At 43.6% G+C, this 23,166-nt stretch overlaps 1 protein-coding gene across 1 annotated transcript in view; it reads right to left on the bottom strand.

The window, feature by feature from the left end:
* The window catches only part of LOC149464696 (ATP-binding cassette sub-family A member 13-like), a 594,838-nt gene that overhangs the window by 250,007 nt on the left and 321,665 nt on the right, over positions 1–23,166 (bottom strand). The window contains exon 20 of the mRNA XM_089674212.1: positions 4,621–4,696. Within this exon, the coding sequence (XP_089530338.1) occupies positions 4,621–4,696 (76 nt within the window). The remainder of the gene's footprint in view (positions 1–4,620; positions 4,697–23,166) is intronic.

Below are 23,166 nucleotides of genomic sequence, written 5' to 3'. Positions count from 1 at the left end.
TTTTTTGACGATCGCATATATATTTAAATTGTCACTTGGACATTGTTTGTAGCGCTGCACTTATATTGTTTTTATTTTGGTCTGTATTATCAACAACCTACCATTTACACTGACAGCTGTCTATGCACCCAACACTCACTAACTGAGATTTCTTCAGAAAATTCTAAAAAATATTTCAAAGGTGCATGCTGGGAACATAATACTATGTGGTGACTTTAACACTATTGTGGATCATAATCTGAATAGTTCCTCCCCACTTAGGAATTGATCCTCTTCTTTACGTGAATTCCTTAAGGGGGAGGAACTCTATGATGTCTGGAGATGCCAGCACTCTAATGAGAAAATCTTTTCATATTACTCTGCAAGAGACAACTCATATTCTTGCATAGATTTCTTTTCTGGTAGAAAAGTTACTTTTGCAAAGAGTTTCTGATTCCTCTTTGATATAACATGGTCTGATCATGCACCTGTCACATCACAGATAGAAGAAGGTAATGATTTTACAACATAGCGTTTGTGGAGATGTAATGATCTAGTGAAACAAAACCCAGAAACTCAGTTAGAAATTACTGGACACCTAAAATAATTATTTCACTTTAACAGCTTTCAGGCTACAGGGCCCATTACCAACTGGAACGCCCATTAAAATAGACTCCAAATTAAGAAAAAAACTCTGTACAGCTAAATTAGACTCCCTCTTATTTGAAATACATACACTAGACTCTCAAAACCAATCCGCTCCTTTCACCACACTAGCCATGAAGCTTTCAAAACTTCATCATAACCTTAGAGAACTGTTATGTACCCAACATGATCACTTCCTACGAAAATGTAAACTTCATTTTTATGCCAATAATTACAAAGCAGGCAAATTCCTGGCCCACAGACTAAAAATCAAAAAAGCGAAAGCGAAATTTCTCATATCATACATCCTACATCAAGAGCCACTGACTACTACTACTCACTATACAACTTATCCACAAGCCTACAGGGCACTTATACCCCCTTCCTGCCCAAGCCAATTTCCAGCTTTCTGTACTGTCGAGCTGTGAGTGACAATTGCGCGGTCATGCAACACTGTACCCATATGAAATTTTATAATTTTTTTGTGACAAATAGAGCTTTATTTTGGTGGTATTTAATCACCTCTGGGTTTTTTATTTTTTCTTAAACAAAGCAAAAACCACTGAAAATTTTGAAAAAAAAAAAGTTTTTTCTTAGTTTTTGTTATAAAATTATGTAAATAAGTGATTTTTCTCCTTCACTGATGTGCACTAATGAGGCTGCAGTGATGGGCACTGATAGGCTGCACTGATGAGGAGGTACTGGTAGGTGGCACTGATGGGCATGGACAGGCATCACTGATGGGCACTGAAAGGCAGCACTGATACATGGCACTGATAGGCGGCACTAACTGGCACTGATAGGCGGCACTGACTGGCACTGATAGGTGGCACTGACTGGCACTGATAGGTGGCACTGATTGGCAGCACTGATAGGTGGCACTGATTGGCATTGATAGGTGGCACTGATGGGTGACACTGAAAGGCAGCTCAGATGGGCACTGATATGTGGCATTGATGTGCACTGGTAGGCACTGATATGCGGCATTGATGTGGCACTGATGAGCACTGACACAAGGCACTGATGGACACTGACAGGTGGCACTGCTGGGGCTACACTGATCATCAGGGCACACAGCGTGACAGCTCGAGAGGAGAGAAATGCTGATAACCGGCATTTCCCTGTTTACATGGGATCAGCTGTGATTGGACACAGCTGATCATGTGACCGAGCCGACATCTTCAGCTCTTTCTGTGATCGGTGATCCGCTGTGTCCGAGGGATAGCGCACCGCCGATCGCCGCGCGCTCCCTGAGCCGCGCAGGCGCAGTGAGAATGGGAGGACGTCATATGATGTTCTCCCAGAACGAGAGAACCACCTTGCGTCCATCATATTACTATTATATTACATATTACTATATTAAAGGATGAAACTACCACTCCTCAACCCTCTGAACCATCCATAAATTCTTGGCTTCACTACAGCTTCCTTCCTTATCATTTCATTATATCCCTTATCATTTTCTCCGCTGGAAGTACTAAATGCTAGAGATACGACGAATTGGATCATATAATTCTTTCCTTGATGAACAGCAAATCCCCAGGCCCAGATGGCCTTACCATTTCCCACGCTAACACCCATCTAAAATCACAACATACCTACTCTTGGGATGATAAATCTATACCCTACCTTGGCATAACTCTAACCAACCAAATGATCTTTATAGCAGATTCTAATTTAAAATCACTTATCAGTGAAATCCATCAGGACATCTCCCACATTTCGAAAGTTGAACTATCTTGGATGGTAAGATTGCCTCCTGTCAAATGACTACACTTCCAGAAATATTATACTTGTTCCAAGCACTCCCAGTTCTATTAAAACCATTTCATCTATCTGACTTAAATAAAATACCTAACTCCTTATGGCAAGGGAAAAGAGCACGATACTCCTACACATAACAAATAATTCAACATAGGAAAGTAGGAAGATCCAGAGCATCATACGTAAAAGATTACTATTTACCCACTGTCCTAGCTCAGGCCAAACATTGGTTTACAACTCCATCTGAAGCCCTGTGGGTTGAAAGCACATTGTACAGAGGTTACTAACCTGAACCTATTTTTAATAGTGGAAACATGGAAACCACTTACATATCTCACCTCCCTCCACCAACTCAGGCCCCAATCTTAGCTTAGAGATCGCTCAAAATCTCTCTTACATCCAGCAAAACAAGACCATCTGAGCACTAAAATTAGCTTCCCTATAGCAGTACTGGAAGTACTCATCCCTTATCTTTCCATAAAACAATGGTTGGAGAGTGGTTTTCAGTGGATAGATGAAATAATGGGGAACAAAAAGCTCAAACTCTTAACAGCTTTACGTGTCCAATTCAATCATCCTATTGCAGACCAATTCATGTACACTCGGATTGCCTCTTTTCTCTTTAAATTCCCACTGCCTTCGATACACCTAAATTCTAACGTGTGGAAATTTTACATGTCCACAAATACGAGTGCAAAAGGTATTTCCCTGTTGTATCATATACTACAACACAAACTACAATTTATCAAATCTCCTCCTATGCTGAAATGGCAAGAGGATTTGAATGAGGTATTTGACCCTCAACAATGAGCCACAGCTTTTTGGTCTAACTATTTAGCATCCCACTTTACCAACCATTGGGAACTTACTAAAAAAATAGTGAACAGATAGTATAGAATCCCCCATTAGTTAGCAAAATTCTACCCTTCCCTGTGTTGGAGAGAATGCAGACAACCTGGCACCTTCCTCCTCATCTTTTGTTTATGTAAAAATTTAACGAGCTACAGGAGGAAATTATTCAATATCATTGCAGAACGTACAGGTGTGTTATCCCCTCCAGAACCTACACTAGCACTCTTGCACCTAAGAATAGATAAATTCCCACAGTCATCTAGAATAGTCATTACACATATAATAATGGAAGCCAAGCTGGTTATTGCCAGACACCAGAGAAACAATCTCTCCTCTAACCCCTTGGAAGACACAAGTGAATCTTAACTACCAATATGAAAAGCTTTTAGCCATTAGTCAGCCTCTGGTAACTCATTTAATAAAAACTGGAAAGTTTGGGTTGATTGGTATAAGTGAAACGCTTTATGACTTAATGTTGGTATGTACCCCTCCTCCTCTTGACTACTACAGCACCTTAGTGGCACAATAAGTTGTACTTTTCTTGCACCTTTCTTGTTTTTTCTTAAATTGCCTTGTATCTAACTTTGTCTTTTGGGTACTTTATTTGTACCTTAATTGTGACTTTGTACTTTATTGCATTTTGCTTGTGATTTAAAATACTCACATGGACTTCTTATTGTGTATTTTGAATAAAAAGTTGATTGAAAAAAAATTCCAGATAGCACAAAAAATTACCCAGTCAAACTAATGTGATTACAAAATCATTCACCACCATCTTCAGCATATTCTCAAACTATATTGTGATAAGACATAGATAAGCATGTGTACTATCACAACGTAATGTAATGGCATTACTGCATTTTGAAAAGTGTTAAGACTTCCATAAGACATATCAATAGACATACAATAGTCTATTTCTGCTTTATTACTTGTCCACTGCTTAACCTACCAGATGTAATGATGATCCTTGTTGAACTGTTGGAGTGTTTTGCAAGATTAAAAGCATTGACCTTATGGCTAGAGCAGTGGGAAATAAGATGTTCACTTTTGAGTAAAATTAAACCATCACAGAAGGTAGAAAATCAAAGATTAAATTCCGCAGGATTAATTATATCTGCAATCAATTATATACCTAGCACCATATTCATGAAAAGGTTAGCTGAATGCAGATAAAAGTCATAATCTGATGGAACATTAGCCCTGATCCATTTGGGAAGGTTAAACTATTATCTGACAATTAGGGAGAACATATTAATTGGCATTAGGATATTTAAATAGTGAATGATTGCTTACAGAATTCTTTAAAGGAAAGACAAACTTGTGAAAAATGAATAAAAAGGCAAATACAGAAGAAATAGAAAAAAAAAGAAAAACTAGTACCTCATTACTGCTATAATATCTGCATGGTTCCATTTTGTGATTCCTCTTTACACTTTGCAAGCATGATATATTCACACTGGAATTAAGAATTAAGAAACTATTAAGAAGTTATGCAGCCATAGATATATACAGTATAAAAATTATATATATATATCTATATCTATATATATATATATACACACAGTATATATATATATATATATATATATATATATACATATATGTATTTATTAATATTTTTTAAAGGGAAAACTGAATTTGCTGTGGCAACAATAAACCATGGACAAAGGTAGAGACATCCAGAAACAGTACAGGCAGATCTTGCACTTTTATTCAGCAAGTCAGCTAACAACCACAGTTTTAAAGCACAAGGTCCACATGTACAGCATGTTTATAACTTTAAAAAAAGCAAAACATCTGCTTGCCCGAGCCATTATCTAAACTCAGGTCAGTTCCTGACAAAGAGGGTGGCCTCTAGTGGGTTTTCCAACACAGAAAACACATGTACCTCTTTAGTGTTTTGTCAGCACTTCTGTCAACCTTTTCACACAGCAGCAAGCTCTCAAAACAAAAAGAGTGAGAGTACCAAGCATCAGCTCACATGGCCTGGGGACAGCTGAGACTAATAACACTGTTTGACTAAAAGGAAAGTTGTGGACCTAAATATGGAGGCTTTATTCACATTAGCCAAAAATCTTATAGACCTTCATTCATATGTATGTGAGAAACCTAAGTGATCGTCTAAAATCCTACCCCCCGTACCTCACATACCATACCCCCGTTAAGACACTTTGGAAGGAGTACATATTGCGAATGAACAGTGGAATTATGCCATTCCATAAGCATTCCTTTGCTGGGTCCCTGACCCTTGTGAGCCTTGCATTGTTCCCTTTGTTAAGAGCTATCTACTGTAGAGGTAAATGGTCTGTAACCAATCGCAACCATCTGCCCAGAAAGTAATACCTTTATTCTCATGCCCATTTTGTGGCCAGACTGTCGCTTCACTATTACGGAGTATGTATATATAAAGACATTAAATCCGTAAACGCCTATGTGTGACTCAGTTAGAGGCTATAGACAATGTACAGTATATGAGGCTGTACACCCTGAACATAAGGGGAGTCCCTTAATGAGGGGTAAAGTTTTGGGTACTTGTATTTTCCATAGATGTAGAAAAGTGGTAAATAAATAGCAATGATATCCAATATCATGTAACAACCTCTAGTGCTTCTAAAAAGGAGGGGGAAGAAGGAGGAGTTAGTGGAGGGAGATGGTAACTAGTGGGGGAGTAGAAAAAGCTATTGGAAAGAAAACAGGAATATAAATAAGGGGAGACAGGGGTAGGACGTGTAGCTGGGATGGAGAAAGTATGGTACAGCATAACTAGCATTGAATGAGACAAATCTTAGGCAAGGTACAGTAGATCTTTTTATAAGATGTCACTATGGTACACTGAAGTATAATTACAAGCATTTCATAAGTGTCAAAGGCTTTTATTGACAATTACAATAAGTTTATTAAAAGAGTCAATATTGCAGTGTTGACCCTTCTTTTTCAAGACCTCTGCAATTCTCCCTGGCATGTTGTCAATCAACTTCTGGGCCACATCCTGACTGATGGCAGCCCATTCTTGCATAATCAATGCTTGGAGTTTGTTAGAATTTGCGGGGGGTTCACCTACCTCTTGAGAATTGACCACAAGTTCTCAATGGGAGTAAGGTCTTGGTAGTTTCCTGGCTATGGACCCAGAATTTCAATATTTAATTCCCCAAGCCACTTTTTCCTTATGGCAAGGTGCTCCATCATTCTGGAAAAGGCATTATTCGTCACCAAACTGCTCTTGGATGGTTGGGAGAAGTTGCTCTCGGAGAATGTTTTTGTACCATTCTTTGTTCATGGTTGTGTTCTTAGGCAAAATTGTGAGTGAGTCCACTCCCTTGGCTAAGAAGCCATCCCACACATGAATGGTCTCAGGATGCTTTACTGTTGACATGACACAGGACTGATGGTAGAGCTCACCTTTTCTTCTCCAGACATGTTTTTTTCTGGATGCTCTGAACAAACAGAAAGGGGATTCATCAGAGAAAATGACTTTACCCCAGTCCTGAGTAGTCCAATCCCTGTGCCTTTTGCAGAATATCACTCTGTCCCTGATTTTTTTCCTGGAGAGAGATGGCTTCTTTGCTGTCCTTCTTAACACCAGGCCATCTTTCTAAAGACTTCGCCTCACTGTGCATGCTGATGCACTCACACCTGCCTGTCATTCCTGAGCAAGCACTGCACTGGTGGAACCCCAATCCTGCAGCTTAATCAACTTTAGTAGACAGTCCTGGCACTTGCTGGACTTTCTTGGGCATTCTGAAGCCTTTTTCACAACAATTGATCCTCTAACCTTGAAGTTCTTGATGATCTGATAAATGGTTGATTTAGGTGCAATCTTAGTAGCAGCAATATCCTTGCCTGTGAATCCCTTTTTGTGCAAAGCAATGATGACTGCACATGTTTCCTTGCAGGTAAATAATATTGGTGTCATTCTCAAAACTTTTGGCCAGGGCTGTAGTTTCATGCAACCCCTTAGAACATCTAATGTAATAAAAAAAAGTAATACACTTGTATGCAGTTCCTTCATATGTAAGCCGTGTAACGGGGTGGGCTCCCCAGGATACAGTGAAGTCACAAACAAGGAAAGTAACCCCAACACCAGCTTTTGCCACAACAGAATTTTACTTAGAGGTGGCAAATAAACACAACCACAAATGCTGAGAACATACAATAAATTTACATACGCCCAGCCCAAAGAAGGTGTAGTAAGTTACCTACTGGCGGGCACAACTAAGCTGCCACACCTTACCCGTTATTACCCTAAAAGAGCAGGAATCAGTGTATGGGTTTACAGTATGGGCTAGCCTGCGGTGCAGCACAACAGCTTACAATCTTACACAAATCTACAGTATTCCCCCTCCCATAACTGGTCCTGTAGCACGTGCCTGAGTATTCCTTCTGAGCAAAACACCAGTCTGGCTTGAGTTTGTGGGATTTTATCAGCTCTCCAATGTGAAATGTCACTTTAAGTTATGGAGTCCTTCCAATGATCAGTGATAACACTTGTGGCCTGACACAGAGACCCTAACTAACTATAGGCCTGGACTCAGTCTCTAGGCGCCAACACTGAAATGAGGTGCGTGCATGATCTTACCGACCAGAGTCTGCTTTGCATCTGCTGGTGACTCTGAACAGAACAAATGTCCCTCCAACAAGCATGCGGTACCGCAGTGTATATTGCTTTGTTCCTCTGCTCTCATCAGCATTCCTGGCAGCAATCTTCCTTTCTCTGAACAGGATCAGGGTCTTGGACACGATCAGCTTTACCCAGCTGCAGCTCTGGTTACTGGGGGATGTTCTCACACCGGGATGCCATCAGATTCTCTGCTCACACGGCTCCTGCATTCACCGTCCTCTAAACATGGCTTGTGTCTCTCTCCTTCCTGTCCTCTAAACCCTGTGTGAAAACCCCACCTCTTCATGAATATAGAAATATCTATGCAGTCTAAGGCTGTGTTAGGAAAACAGTGTCATCTTGTGGCTAAACCGCAGAATGTCAGTCCCGAACATTTAATTTACTCCACACAATAATTTACTGCACACAAACAGTGTTCAAACAATGAGAGCTGTTTCCTTATCTCACACATATCTTCAGTCTTGAGTCTGGTTCTAGTCAAGTGTATAAACACTGTGTGGAAAGTGAGCTGGTTGTCCAAGGCAGATAATTGTAGTCTGAAAAATGTCCCTAGGTAATAGGCTTAAAGCAGGTTTCCTGATTTATAAAATAATGCAGATAATAATAGCCAGATGGGTAAAACTGAAATTGTGGCTTAGGCCCATGAGTTCTTCATGTGAGGTAGGTAAATGTGGTGAGTTTTGAGCAAGGACAATGGAATTGAAACAACTCTTTTGTTGTCTAAAAGTGAGCAAATATCTCGTAAAAGGATGCTGTAACTGAAAGGAATGCAGAACATGGTTCATAACAACAGCACTTGTAATGGTCTCCAGGGTTCCACTGTAGAAATTATCCCTAAGTTTAGTAGAAAAGGCAAAAAAAGGAATGCATATAAGTGGAATATTAATCTCATCAGAGTTGGAGGTTTGTTAACTCTTAGAGGAAGGTTTCAGCCCTTTCTCTTGAAATGGGAAGCCAGGCATAAGCGATTTGTAAGGCCAGTCGGGAGGCTGCACTTTTGGGATTTGAAATGTACCCAGTAAATAAGGGAAACCACCCAGCAGAATATTTCAGATTTTCTGGCTTTATTAGAAATTTGTTGAAAAGGGTATCCCCATTTATATTGAGCTCTGTGTATTTTCAATGTCTTTAGCAGTGGATTAGGTGCACAGTGCATGTATAATGCGCATCAGGAGAGGTCTGCTAGTAACAGCATAAGAGAGTCATTGAACTTAATCTCATGACACATGAGCTGTGGTCATAATATCCTTTAACTGACTAAAAATGGATGTGACAGATAATGTCTCAGGGCTTACCTGGGACTGGCTTCTGTGGCCTCAAGGTTCGATGTGCGTGATCAGTTTATAAATTTGTCTTATCTTTTTGAAGAAGTTGGTTGAAAATAAAGTGGAACATAGGGATCATGTCTATTGGTTTAGTCATCTCCCCGCGAACGTATATAATTCTATTGGGAACCGTTTCCCTGGAGATTCAACTGATAGATGATTTCATGTAGATGTGTGGAATGGTCGATGGTACATGTCCAAATGGTCAAAAATGTCTTCTATCCTATGTGTGCCACCTCCATTTTGAGATCTGATATCTCTGATTTCCAGAAAGTTTCCAGCCTTGAGATGTAATCCTCTGAATCTGAACTCGTTGGTAGGGAGCAGATATAAGACTGGAGGTCCTCATCATCTCCCTCCACGTCCAAGGTACATGCACGTTGTTCTGGCTCAGTTGAGTCTGTAGGTTGGGATCATGGAGGTAGAGAATCTATGCTATAGGAAGATGTGTTGGAGGTTGCAGTCTGTATGATGTCCTATTCCAGAAGTCATGTTGGACAGGTCCATGTGGGAGCTCCAGAAGCAAAAGAGGAGTGTAGCTGTTTAGAAAGTATGTCTTCAGGATGAGCCTGTCTGAGCAGGGAACTGTGGAGAAAGGCACCCTGATACTTTGGTACAATCTCTTTTTTTTTTTTTACACTGTCTTGGGCCAACATTTAATTGCTTTAATCTTGTCCATTAGAGGCTTTATGGCCCACTTCCAATGCTATAGCCCAGATATGGGGCTTTTTCCTGGCACTTTTTTGGATGTACTTTTAATCTAGACTTACAAAAAGGTACAGGTAGTTCTAGATTACATTTATAAGTGGGAATTCCAGGGAATATTGAAAATAACAATATGATCTAGATATCCCAAAGCCTATGCTTTCTAGGGCTTATGAATGTGGTCCAGGATGGGTCCCATGTAAGTCAAAAGAGAGAAGCACATATTGCTGCAGCAATTGGGGAAACATGCAAATATCCTTTAGTGATATCAAGGTTGGTAATGTCCCTGACAAGACCCAATGGGGGACATGGGATAAGCATAAAATTTGGTTTCCTGAAGTCATTGCAGAACTTCAGGCTGAAATCCAACCTAAGGACAAGTAAATTAATGAGCTAATCACTTGCTGTTAGATTCCTTAATAGCCCCAAGAGCTACATTTTTTTGTACATCTTCTAAAATGGCTTTTATCCAAACTTCAGGTACTAGAGGCTTTAAAGTGGTTGTAAAGGCTAAACGTTTTTACCTTAATGCATTCTCTGCATTATGGTAATAAACCTTTCATATTCAGCTCCCTCTTAGCCCCCCAAATACTTACCTGAGCTTTGGCCTCGATCCAGCGCTGTGCCCAGGAGCAGCAGTGCTGCTCTTTTTCCTCAAAGGGACTGAGGCAGCAGTGGGAGCCATTGGATCCTGCTGCTGTCAATCAAATCAAGTTATTACAGAATGGGGTCAGGACCATTCAATAGACACATGCACATGTCAATAGACACACACAGCCTGGCTCCGGATCAATCCCACACGTTTGCCACCATAGAAAGTGGCTTCCTATGGTGGGACACAGTAGAGGAGGAACCAGGACCCCAGAGCAGGAGGATCAGGGCCAAGGTAAGTAATACATGTTTGTTATTAAAAAAAAAAAACACAAACTTTGCTATCACGTTAACTTTACTCAGATGTGAGGCTCAGTCACAATGGTATGGTAAATTACATTAGTTTGGCCAGGAAATTTCAAAAAAACCTTTTGCTGCAAGAACTCTCTCTGGTTCTGGATATTTATTTGTAAAAAAATTTGAAAACCATTTATCATTTTCCTTCCACTTCACAATTATGTGCCACTTTGTGTCGGTCTATCACATAAAATCTCAATAAAATACATTTATGTTTTTGGTTGTAACATTACAAAATGTGGACAATTTCAAAGGGTACTTTTCAAGGCACTGTATATTATTTCTTAGGTTTCATGCAGGGGCAGACTGACAACTCATGGGGCCCCCGGGCAAAAAGGGATCATGGGGCCCCTGTGTCCTTGCCCAAACTCAAAAAAGCCTATGAAAAAGGTACCAGGGGCATCTCATGGGGCCCCCTACTGACCCCGGGCCCACGGGAAGTGCCCAAGTTTTCAAATGGTCAGTCCACCCCTGGTTTCATGTGTCCTCCAGTGCATTGTTTCTTCTGTTGGATTATTGGTACAGGCATGTTCCCTGACCTATTATGGTCCTATCTGTATGTCTGATCTCTTCATATTCATGCTTTCTTGGAAGTCTTTATCATTGTATAATGTGCATCTTTTCTTCAATAAAATGTTTATAAAACAAAAAAACAAAAATCAGATACTGCAAAAAAACTACCTAATATAGACTTTTTTTCAGGTTGAAATGAATTGGATTTAGGTGTTGCTGCTGTATATATGGCAAGGAATAATGTAAAAGTAAAAACATTTATTACAAATGCAATTTCTGTAATGCCAGGATATGGTGTCATTGAAATGTCTGTGAGAATTGTACCTTTTCATAATGCTGCATAAAGCTTAAAGGCAAATACCAAGTACGTAATTTGAAGAATTGATGTTTTTAACCATGTTGCACTCTAAGTTGCATAAAATGGCCTTTTCACCGCTGAACAGTAATCTTAAAATTGTTTCATATACTGGTGCATGTTCAAATTAAAATTTGCTCTAATGTGGAGAAAACAAATCCCTGACTAAAGATGAGTTTCAGGTTCAGGTTACAGACAAATTCAACCCAAACATAGCCTATACCCAGTTTTATTGAACATTTAAATAAACTGTCCATATTTGGTCAGCTCACCTAGTAGGAACTACAGTATTTTCTGGCGTATAAGACTACTTTTTATACTTAAGAATATACCCCAAAAATTGGGGGTCGTCTTATACGCGGGGTATAAAATGTGAACCTTGAGTTTGTTTGGGTCAAGCTGGCTGGATGTGCGGTAATGTACATACAGTATACCGTGCTGAGCCAAGCTGGTTCAAAACAAATGTCCCTATGACATATTAATCTGTCAGCCCGCTGGATGTGCGGTATATACAGTATACTGCGCTGAGCCAAGCGGTTTCAAAATGTACCGGTACGTCCCTACTGTAATCAGCCCGCTGGATGTGTGTATGTACGGTAGCTGCGGCTACATAGAGTATTCGCTGGGCCAATCACGGGGAGCGATGTATTCTACTAATGAATACAAAGCCTGCTCGGATTGGTTGAGTCAGAGAGGTGGGCTGATGATGTCACAACCTCAGCCAATCTGAGCAGGCTTTGTATTCATTAGTAGAATACATCGCTCCCCGTGATTGGCCCAGTGTATACTGTATGTAGCCTCAGCTACTGTACATACACGCATCCAGCGGGCTGATTACAGTAGGGACATCCCGGCATGTTTTGAAAACTCAGTATACTGTATATACCGCACATCCAGCGGGCTGACAGATTAATCTCTCATAGGGACATTTGTTTTGAGCCAACTTGGCTCAGTGCGGTATACTGTATGTACATTACTGCACATCCAGCGGGCTGTATATATACTGTATACTGTATGTAGCCGAAGCTGCCGTATTACCGCACATCCAGCGGGCTGTATATATACTGTATACTGTATGTAGCCGAAGCTACCGTATTACCGCACATCCAGCGGGCTGTATATATACTGTATACTGTATGTAGCCGAAGCCACCGTATTACCGCACATCCAGCGGGCTGTATATATACTGTATACTGTATGTAGCCGAAGCCGCCGTATTCCCGCACATCCAGCGGGCTGTATATATACCGTATACCGTATGTAGCCGAAGCTGCCGTATTACCGCACATCCAGCGGGCTGTATATATACTGTATACTGTATGTAGCCGAAGCTACCGTATTACCGCACATCCAGCGGGCTGTATATATACTGTATGTAGCCGAAGCTGCCGTATTACCGCACATCCAGCGGGCTGTATATATACCGTATACTGTATGTAGCCGAAGCGACCGTATTACCGCACATCCAGCGGGCTGTATATATACTGTATACTGTATGTAGCCGAAGCTACCGTATTACCGCACATCCAGCGGGCTGTATATATACTGTACACTGTATGTAGCCGAAGCTGCCGTATTACCGCACATCCAGCGGGCTGTATATATACCGTATACTGTATGTAGCCGAAGCGACCGTATTACCGCACATCCAGCGGGCTGTATATATACTGTATACTGTATGTAGCCGAAGCTGCCGTATTACCGCACATCCAGCGGGCTGTATATATACTGTATGTAGCCGAAGCCGCCGTATTACCGCACATCCAGCGGGCTGTATATATACTGTATACTGTATGTAGCCGAAGCTGCCGTATTACCACACATCCAGCGGTAACCATCTGATTTGGAATTTGATCCATATGATGACTGTCTAACAAATGTATCACAAGATGTCAATCATGAACTTATGATGTCAGAGGATGAACATGAGGATTTTGAAGGATTTTAAGTACCGGTAAGTCATAACCATTTCAATTAAAAAATCTGATGTTTTTAAATGGTGTTGCCTCGGAAGGGGGGTAGTCTTATACGGCGAGTATAGCCCAAAACCTCTGTTTTAACTGGAAAATTAGGGGGTCGCCTTATACACCCAGTCGCCTTATACGCCGGAAAATACGGTATCTGTAATTTAGAAGCAGTAGCACTGCTGCTGTTAAATGACATACCATATCCCTGGGGGATTCTCTTTTTAAACAGGTCAGCGAGGATCTTGGGTGACATCATTGATAACATATGGTCAGGACCAAATTTAGACACTCAAATTTATAAATGATAGTGGTGGAATATTGTGGTATGGAGAAAACAATACATTAACACAGGATATACAGCTAAATTTTGTAACTTTATTACATATGTTCTCTCACTAAAAACAAAGTTTTTTCAAAACAGGTTCCATCATACATATCAACTGGTAGAGTCTTACTTTTCTAAAGATAATACACACATATATGTAGACATCTTGTCATCCCATGATACTTTATAGGCATTTTCACATAGATCTGTTTCCTGACACATTTCCTGAAACAGATTCCCCCCTTTCAAGTGTGCAGGTGACAAGACAACAAGAAATCTTATTTAAGTGTCCAAACATATTGGGGGTTGGTGTATAAGATAGTGAAAACGTTTCTCTGACCACCATTATTGCATCAACTTTATTACTGTCATGACCATATTTGATCAATGACATCACACAAAATTCTTCCTGCCCTTTTTACATATAGAAGTCAGTGGGAAGCTGTCATTTTTGACAGGAGTAGCTACAAGTGAAGACAGTTGGGAATTGCGGGTCATCTTTACAACATGTTAACTATGTCAGGTGATGCTCAACATGATATACATGGATCTATATGACTGGGTGAAATAACTGACATTGGATTTGTTTAGAGGGACATTACTTATAATTGAAACTTTTTCCCAATAAAATACTTTTTCAAATGTAATGGTGTTTTACTATTTACATTTTTTTTAATGAACAAGCCTCTTTATAGTTAACTTTATAGCTATCACAAAGGGACTGATAAACCTCCTATGTGATAGCAAAGTTCAAGCAGCAGGCTGTCTTTAAAGAGATACTAGGAATCTATAAGACCCCTGATGTCACCCCTCCACAGTGTTGGAAACCAGTTTAAATGTTTTAGTGTCTGTGTGAGATGTTTTTAAAGATACTTTTTTGCATATAAGTATAAAATAAGATTGGTATTTATGACAGAGACAGTATCTCTATTGAGGGAATTTAGGGCATATACATAACATTTTTGCTGTCTGTCGGGAAACTACAATATTTGCAGAGCAAGACTTGAACACTTATCACTCTGGTTTTAAAAAAATAGGATAAATGCACATAGAATTTTATGAGAAGCTTGGTGTTAAAATACATGGTCTGTCAACAGGGCAACCACATGGTCTGGCAACAGGGTCTTTCTGAAGCTCAAAGAAGCAAGCCAAAGTGCATTCATGCAAGTTGTGGTCACATTTTGCACAGTTGGGTACCATAGATTATTTATTCTCTTTGAACGCTCTGAAAATAGACTCAATATACATACAAGCACCTATATGCCTGCTGTACCATTCTATGCTGTAACTGCAGGACAATCCCACACCTGGACTTGGTAATATTTACTAACTATGTCAAAGATATGAATAAACCAGGGTAATTCATCAGATTTAGGGGCTATATAAAGGTGCTCAGCCACTCAGCTAACAAATCAAAGCTTAAAATAAAATTTTGACTCTTCTGAGTCACAGGAATGTACTAATGTGTGCTCTTCTGTGGTGCAGAATTAGCTGACAGCAAGCTAAAGCCCACTGTTGGCTGACGTTATATAGCTGGGAGCCACCCAGATACCTGACCAGCAGCTGGCTCAGCTATCTGAAAGCCTGAGCCAATCACTCCCACCCACTCTCCTGCCTGGCACTCCAATGAGTGCTGGAGGGGCTGACAGTCACCACTTTCTGTTCAGAAAGGACTTAGAACTGAGTGACCAGTAGCCATGTCATCCCTCTTTTCTCACACTTAGAGCCGGTAGGGGACAGCTGCAGCATCAGGCGATCCTGCAGAATGGAGGTGAGTATGTGGGTGTCAAGGTCCTACCTTTTCCCAGAGGTTATGTTACTCCATGTGCTGGCATCCATGTTGGATTTCTGCTGAGCATGGTGGGAATCTTTTATGCCTTCAGGTCTCTGAGGTCCCTCCCCCAGAGGGGTGTGGCTGATTACATATAAGCCTGTGGTCCGCACATGCCCTTTGCACTTGTGTCTTGTGTCTTTGTGTTGCTATAACTCTGTTCTGACTCTCGTGACTCTTCTGGAATCTGACTCGGCTTGTGACCTGACCATTCTTTGTGTTCTCCTTTGATCTGACCCTCTGTTGCTGAACTCGGCTCGTGACCCGTGATTCTCGTCTGCTGTCCTGTACCGTTTTGTCCCGTTGTTGTCGACCCGGCCTGCCCGACTACTCTATTGTCTTTTCTACCAGCTACACGCCATTGGCGGCGGCCATTACCGCAACTGAGGTGTCTCGGGGGCCGTGACCTGGTTCCCGGCTGCGTCAAGTCCATCCCCACCATCAGGGGCCCTGGTGAAGGGCAGCCTGGGACTTAGACTCCGCGCCCTGGGGGACTTCGGTCTGTAGGTGGTGGTTGTCGCCAGCCAGTGCGTTACATTGTTATTAGGCCTGCCTGTCCGTTCCTCAGCTCCTGGCCTGACAGTGGGTTTGTTTTTTTACAATCTAAAAGTCAAAGTACAGTTAGTCCCCTACATACAAACGTACAGCTTACGAACTTTCACAGATGCAAACATGTGTTCGCACGTCACACACAGTTTTTTTTTTTTTCGTTGAACCCAACAGGCTGAATGAAAAAAAACTAATAGATTGCCATACCAACACAAGCAATGTTGGTGCTGTGATCTCATGCTCTGTGACTTTGTGTCCTGACAGGGGGATTCCTCCCACCCGAACACACTGATTAGTGCTCGCAGCTAGAGATGAGCGAATCGAAGTAGGCGAAGTGGAATTCGTTTCGAATATTAGGAAAATTTCGATTCGCGTCGAATCTGAAAATAAGCAGACTTCGGATGCGCGAATCGAAATTTTTCCTAAAATGGCGGCGACATGTGCGGCGACGGAGCGGGGATGTCTGGGAAGGCGCGCAGACAAGGCGCGCTGACCTAATGCATTCATTCATGACATGTGATCGCATTAGCCAATCAGCAGCCAGCCAGCCAGCACAGTGTAATGGTCGAGCTATAAATGGCGGCCATTTTAGAATTCTCCATTTGCCTCCAGTCATTCAACAGAGGCAGACCTGGCTGTATGCAGGGAGAGAGTTAGGGACAGAGAAACGTTTACTTAGGGCCACAGAATCGTTAGTTAGGGCCACAGGATCGTTAGTTAGGGCCATAGAAACGTTACATAGGGCCACAGAAACGTTACTTAGGGCCACAGAATCGTTAGTTAGGGCCACAGAAACGTTACTTAGGGACACAGAATTGTTACTCAGGGACAGACAGAATTGTTACTGAGGGATACAGAATCGTTACTGAGGGCCACAGAATCGTTACTTAGGGCCACAGAAACGTTACTTAGGGCCACAGAATTGTTACTTAGGGACAGACACAGAATTGTTACTGAGGGACACAGATTTGTTACTGAGGGCCACAGAATCGTTACTTAGGGCCACAGAAACGTTACTTAGGGCCACAGAATTGTTACTTAGGGACAGACACAGAATTGTTACTGAGGGCCACAGAATCGTTACTTAGGGCCACAGAATTGTTACTTAGGGACAGACACAGAATTGTTACTGAGGGACACAGATTTGTTACTGAGGGCCACAGAATCGTTACTTAGGGCCACAGAAACGTTACTTAGGGCCACAGAATTGTTACTTAGGGACAGACACAGAATTGTTATTGAGGGACACAGAATTGTTACTGAGGGCCACAGAACCGTTACTTAGGGCCACAGAATTGTTACTTAGGGACAGACACAGAATTGTTATTGAGGGACACAGAATTGTTACTGAGGGCCACAGAAACGTTACTTAGGGCCACAGAATCGTTACTTAGGGCCACAGAAACATTACTTAGGGCCACATAAACGTTACTTAGGGCCACAGAATTGTTACTCAGGGACAGACACAGAATTGTTACTGAGGGATACAGAATTGTTACTGAGGGACACAGAAACGTTACTTAGGGCCACAGAATTGTTACTTAGGGACAGACACAGAATTGTTACTGAGGGACACAGATTTGTTACTGAGGGCCACAGAAACGTTACTTAGGGCCACAGAATCGTTACTTAGGGCCACAGAATCGTTACTTAGGGCCACAGAATCGTTACTTAGGGCAACAGAAACGTTACTTAGGGCCACAGAAACTTTACTTAGGGCCACAGAAACTTTACTTAGGGCCACAGAATTGTTACTTAGGGACACTGAATTGTTACTCAGGGACAGACACAGAATTGTTACTGAGGGATACAGAATTGTTACTGAGGGCCACAGAAACGTTACTTAGGGCCACAGAAACGTTACTTAGGGCCACAGAAACGTTACTTAGGGCCACAGAATTGTTACTTAGGGACAGACACAGAATTGTTACTGAGGGACACAGAATTGTTACTGAGGGCCACAGAACCGTTACTTAGGGCCACAGAAACGTTACTTAGGGACACAGAATTGTTACTCAGGGACAGACACAGAATTGTTACTGAGGGACACAGAATTGTTACTGAGGGCCACAGAACTGTTACTTAGGGCCACAGAAACGTTACTTAGGGCCACAGAAACGTTACTTAGGGCCACAGAAACTTTACTTAGGGCCACAGAATCGTTACTTAGGGCCACAGAATCATTACTTAGGGCCACAGAAACGTTAATTAGGGACACAGAAACGTTACTTAGGGACACAGAATTGTTACTCAGGGACAGACACAGAATTGTTACTGAGGGACACAGATTTGTTACTGAGGGCCACAGAACCGTTACTTAGGGCCACAGAAACGTTACTTAGGGACACAGAATTGTTACTCAGGGACAGACACAGAATTGTTACTCAGGGACACAGAATTGTTACTGAGGGACACAGAATTGTTACTCAGGGCCACAGAATTGTTACTTAGGGCCACAGAATCGTTACTTAGGGCCACAGAACCGTTACTTAGGGCCACAGAACCGTTACTTAGGGCCACAGAAACGTTACTTAGGGCCACAGAATTGTTACTTAGGGACAGACACAGAATTGTTACTGAGGGACACAGATTTGTTACTGAGGGCCACAGAAACGTTACTTAGGGCCACAGAATCGTTACTTAGGGCCACAGAAACGTTACTTAGGGCCACAGAAACTTTACTTAGGGCCACAGAATTGTTACTTAGGGCCACAGAAACGTTACTTAGGGCCACAGAAACGTTACTTAGGGCCACAGAAACGTTACTTAGGGACAGACACAGAATTGTTACTGAGGGCCACAGAACCGTTACTTAGGGCCACAGAAACGTTACTTAGGGACACAGAATTGTTACTCAGGGACAGACACAGAATTGTTACTGAGGGACACAGAATTGTTACTGAGGGCCACAGAACTGTTACTTAGGGCCACAGAAACGTTACTTAGGGCCACAGAAACGTTACTTAGGGCTACAGAAACGTTACTTAGGGCCACAGAATCGTTACTTAGGGCCACAGAAACGTTACTTAGGGCCACAGAAACGTTAATTAGGGACACAGAAACGTTACTTAGGGACACAGAATTGTTACTCAGGGACAGACACAGAATTGTTACTGAGGGACACAGATTTGTTACTGAGGGCCACAGAACCGTTACTTAGGGCCACAGAAACATTACTTAGGGACACAGAATTGTTACTCAGGGACAGACACAGAATTGTTACTCAGGGACACAGAATTGTTACTGAGGGACACAGAATTGTTACTCAGGGACACAGAATTGTTACTCAGGGACACAGAATTGTTACTGAGGGACACAGATTTGTTACTGAGGGACACAGAACCGTTACTTAGGGCCACAGAAACTTTGCTTAGGGACACAGAATTGTTACTCAGGGACAGACACAGAATTGTTACTCAGGGACACAGAATTGTTACTGAGGGACACAGAATTGTTACTGAGGGACACAGAATTGTTACTGAGGGACACAGAATTGTTACTCAGGGACACAGAATTGTTACTCAGGGACACAGAATTGTTACTCAGGGACACAGAATTGTTACTGAGGGACACAGAATTGTTACTCAGGGACACAGAATTGTTACTCAGGGACACAGAATTGTTACTCAGGGACAGACACAGAATTGTTATTGAGGGACACAGAATTGTTACTGAGGGACACAGAATTGTTACTGAGGGACACAGAATTGTTACTGAGGGCCACAGAACTGTTACTTAGGGCCACAGAAACGTTACTCAGGGACACAGAATTGTTACTCAGGGACAGACACAGAATTGTTACTCAGGGACACAGAATCGTTTAATTAAAGAGTATGTCAGACAACATGCAGAGGAGTGGCAGAGGAGGCAATGTTTTAGGAGCGAGCAGACGTGGCAGCAGAGGAAGGGGTCGAGGCAGCACTATTCGCAGCCAGAGGCCAGTGCTCCCGGTGTCATCCAGCGGTCGTGTCTCCACCGACAACCCTGCCGTCATCGATTGGTTGGCTCGGTCGTCTTCCTCTTCCCAGGTCACCTCTGACACCTACAGCCAACGGTCGGTGGGTACGTCAGACACAACCGTTAGTTGGCATGGCCCGGGACCAAGCCCACTGAAATCACGTGTCCTCTACCTGCCCCTTTCCTTTGGTGTTCCCTCACCAAGCGAAGTATCGCATGCTGTGGGCTCAGCCCCACTGTACAGTGAGGAAGAGGAAACAGAGGGCGGTCAGGAACGGGGGGAGACATCCGCCTCTTCAGCAGCCAGGCGAAGAAGTAGTGGCGAGGAGAGTGGCTCGGTAGCCGGTCTAGAGACAGGTCTGTCTCCTGACCCACACGCAGCCGAGGGGGCTAGTAGTGAGGCGGAGACCCTAATTGATGATGAGGAGGCTGATCGCACTTGGCAGCCTCGTCGTCATCAGGCTATTGCTTCCGCATCATCAGGAGAAGAGGGTGGCAGCTTGGCAGCGAGCAAAACAGTCGGTGGGTTGCCCAGGAGGCAGCAGGGTCGCAGCAGTGTCAGTGGAGGCAAACGGCCACGGAGTACAGCACCAGCTCCACTGCAGCCTACCACCACGGCCAGTAGTGGTGCCGGTGTGCACGGAGGAAGCAGCAGTCAGCCAGTGAGGAGTATCGGGGGCAAAGTTTCCTACTCGGCGGTGTGGCAATTTTTTGTCAAGCCGCCCGAGGAAGTAAACGTAGCCGTATGTCGACTATGTGGCCAGAAAGTCAAGCGTGGCCAGGGGGCCCATGTTGGGACTACAGCGTTGCGGCAGCATATGCAGCGTCGCCATTTGGTGGCCTGGGAAAACCGTGATAAAGATACGGCGGTTCTGCCCGCCCCAGCCCCCGCTCCATCACCCGCTCCGTTACTTGCTCCGTCACCCGACGTCAATCGCCCTCTATCAGCCAGTCAAGGCTCCAACACCTCTGCTGAGGGGAGTTGTCGCTCGTTGCCATCTTCCGCTCATTCAGATGCTCCTTCTCCTGCTACTCCTCTTCACGGATTCCATCAGCAGTCTTTCTTGGAATCCGTTTCCAAGAGACAACAGTTTGCGAGCACGCACCCGACGGTGCAAAAGCTGAACGTCCTCCTGTCCAAGTTGCTGGTGCTGCAGTCCCTCCCTTTCCAAGTGGTGGACTCAGCACCTTTCCGAGAAATGATGGCTTGTGCCGCGCCGCGGTGGAGAGTGCCAAGCCGTCATTTCTTCGCCAAAAAGGCAGTGCCAGCCCTGCATTCACATGTAGAAGAGATGGTGGGCCAGTCTTTGAGCATGTCGGTCTCTGCCAAAGTGCACGGCAGCGCCGACGTGTGGAGCTGTAACTACGGTCAGGGACAGTACATGTCATTTACGGCCCACTGGGTGAACGTGGTGCCGTCACAGCTAAACCAGCAACTTGGACAGGTCACGCCGCTTTTTTCCTCCACGTTTGCACGTCCTTGGTCCACAAAAGATGTCCGCCTCTACCACCTCTTCTTCCTTCGTGTCCTCAGCCGCCACCCCCGTGCCAAGTCCCATTACCCAACCGGGATATCACATGTGCAGGGCTCAACGGTGTCATGCTGTGCTGCACCTGGTATGCCTTGGCGAACGTAGTCACACAGGGGAGGAACTTCTCAGTGTAATGAACAGAGAAATCGACAGATGGCTGTCTCCGTGCAAACTCAAAATCGGAACCATGTTGACCGACAACGGAAAGAACATGGTGTCTGCTCTGCGTCAAGGAAGGTTGTGCCATGAGCCATGCATGGCTCACGTGTTCAATCTGGTTGTCAAGCGGTTCCTAAAATCCACCATCCCACTGCAAGACATCCTTAAAATGTCACGTAAACTTTGCATGCATTTCAGCCATTCCTACACCGCAAAGCACACCCTCCTTGAGCTGCAGCGGCAGAACGGAATTCCACAGCATCGCCTGATCTGCAACGTTGCAACAAGGTGGAATTCAACCCTACATATGTTAGACCGCCTTTACGAACAGCGAAAGGCCATCACCGATTTCCTGATGTTACAAGCGGATAAAGGTACTCCCCTGTGTAACTTCGATGTCAGCCATTGGCAGCTCATGCGTGACACCTGCCGCTTGCTCAGGCCCTTTGAGCAGGCCACGCTATTCGTGAGTCGCCAGGACTATGGGATGAACGACGTCATTCCTCTGTTGCATGTCCTGGAACAAATGCTGTTAACAATGGCTGGTCAGGGTGCGGTAGACGTGGCGCACAGATCTCAACGCCACATGACCCCTGTGGGGGCAGGACAGGAAGAAGAGGAGGAGGTAGAGGAGGACATTTGTGCTCAGGAATTATTGAGTGAAATGGGTGGTTTTTCCACTCAGCGGACAGGAGTGGAGGAGCAGGAGCATGTGGTAGAGGAGGAGGAGGAGGAGACAGAGGACCCAGAGGCAGGGAGTCCCTCGCATTCCTTGGCACAAATGGCCCATAGCATGCTCGGTTGCTTGCGTAGCGACAGCCGAATAATAACCATCAGACAGAGGGATGACTTTTGGCTGTCCACCTTGTTGGACCCTCGCTACCGTTCAAAAATGGTGGCCTTTTTCACACCTGCTGAGAGGGAGGCCAAAATAACGTACTATAAAAACCACCTATGTAGTCAGTTGGTCTCTGCCTTTCTGTGCCAACGTCCATCCTCAGACACTGTGGGCCCTGTGGGCCCTGTGCGCTCGCGTTCCGCTGCCATGGCAGCAGGGGAGGGGTGGGGTGGTAGGAGCAGTGGTAGCTCCACCAGCAGCGGCTGCCTCAGTCTGCAGTCGATGATGAGTAGCTTTCTTCACC

Source organism: Staurois parvus, unplaced genomic scaffold (assembly GCF_062004578.1).
Source record: "Staurois parvus isolate SC_StPar_1 unplaced genomic scaffold, SC_StPar_1.0 ptg000148l, whole genome shotgun sequence".
Classification (NCBI taxonomy): domain Eukaryota; kingdom Metazoa; phylum Chordata; class Amphibia; order Anura; family Ranidae; genus Staurois; species Staurois parvus.
Note: the sequence above shows the minus strand (reverse complement) of the source record. Positions and strands in the feature narration are given on the sequence as shown.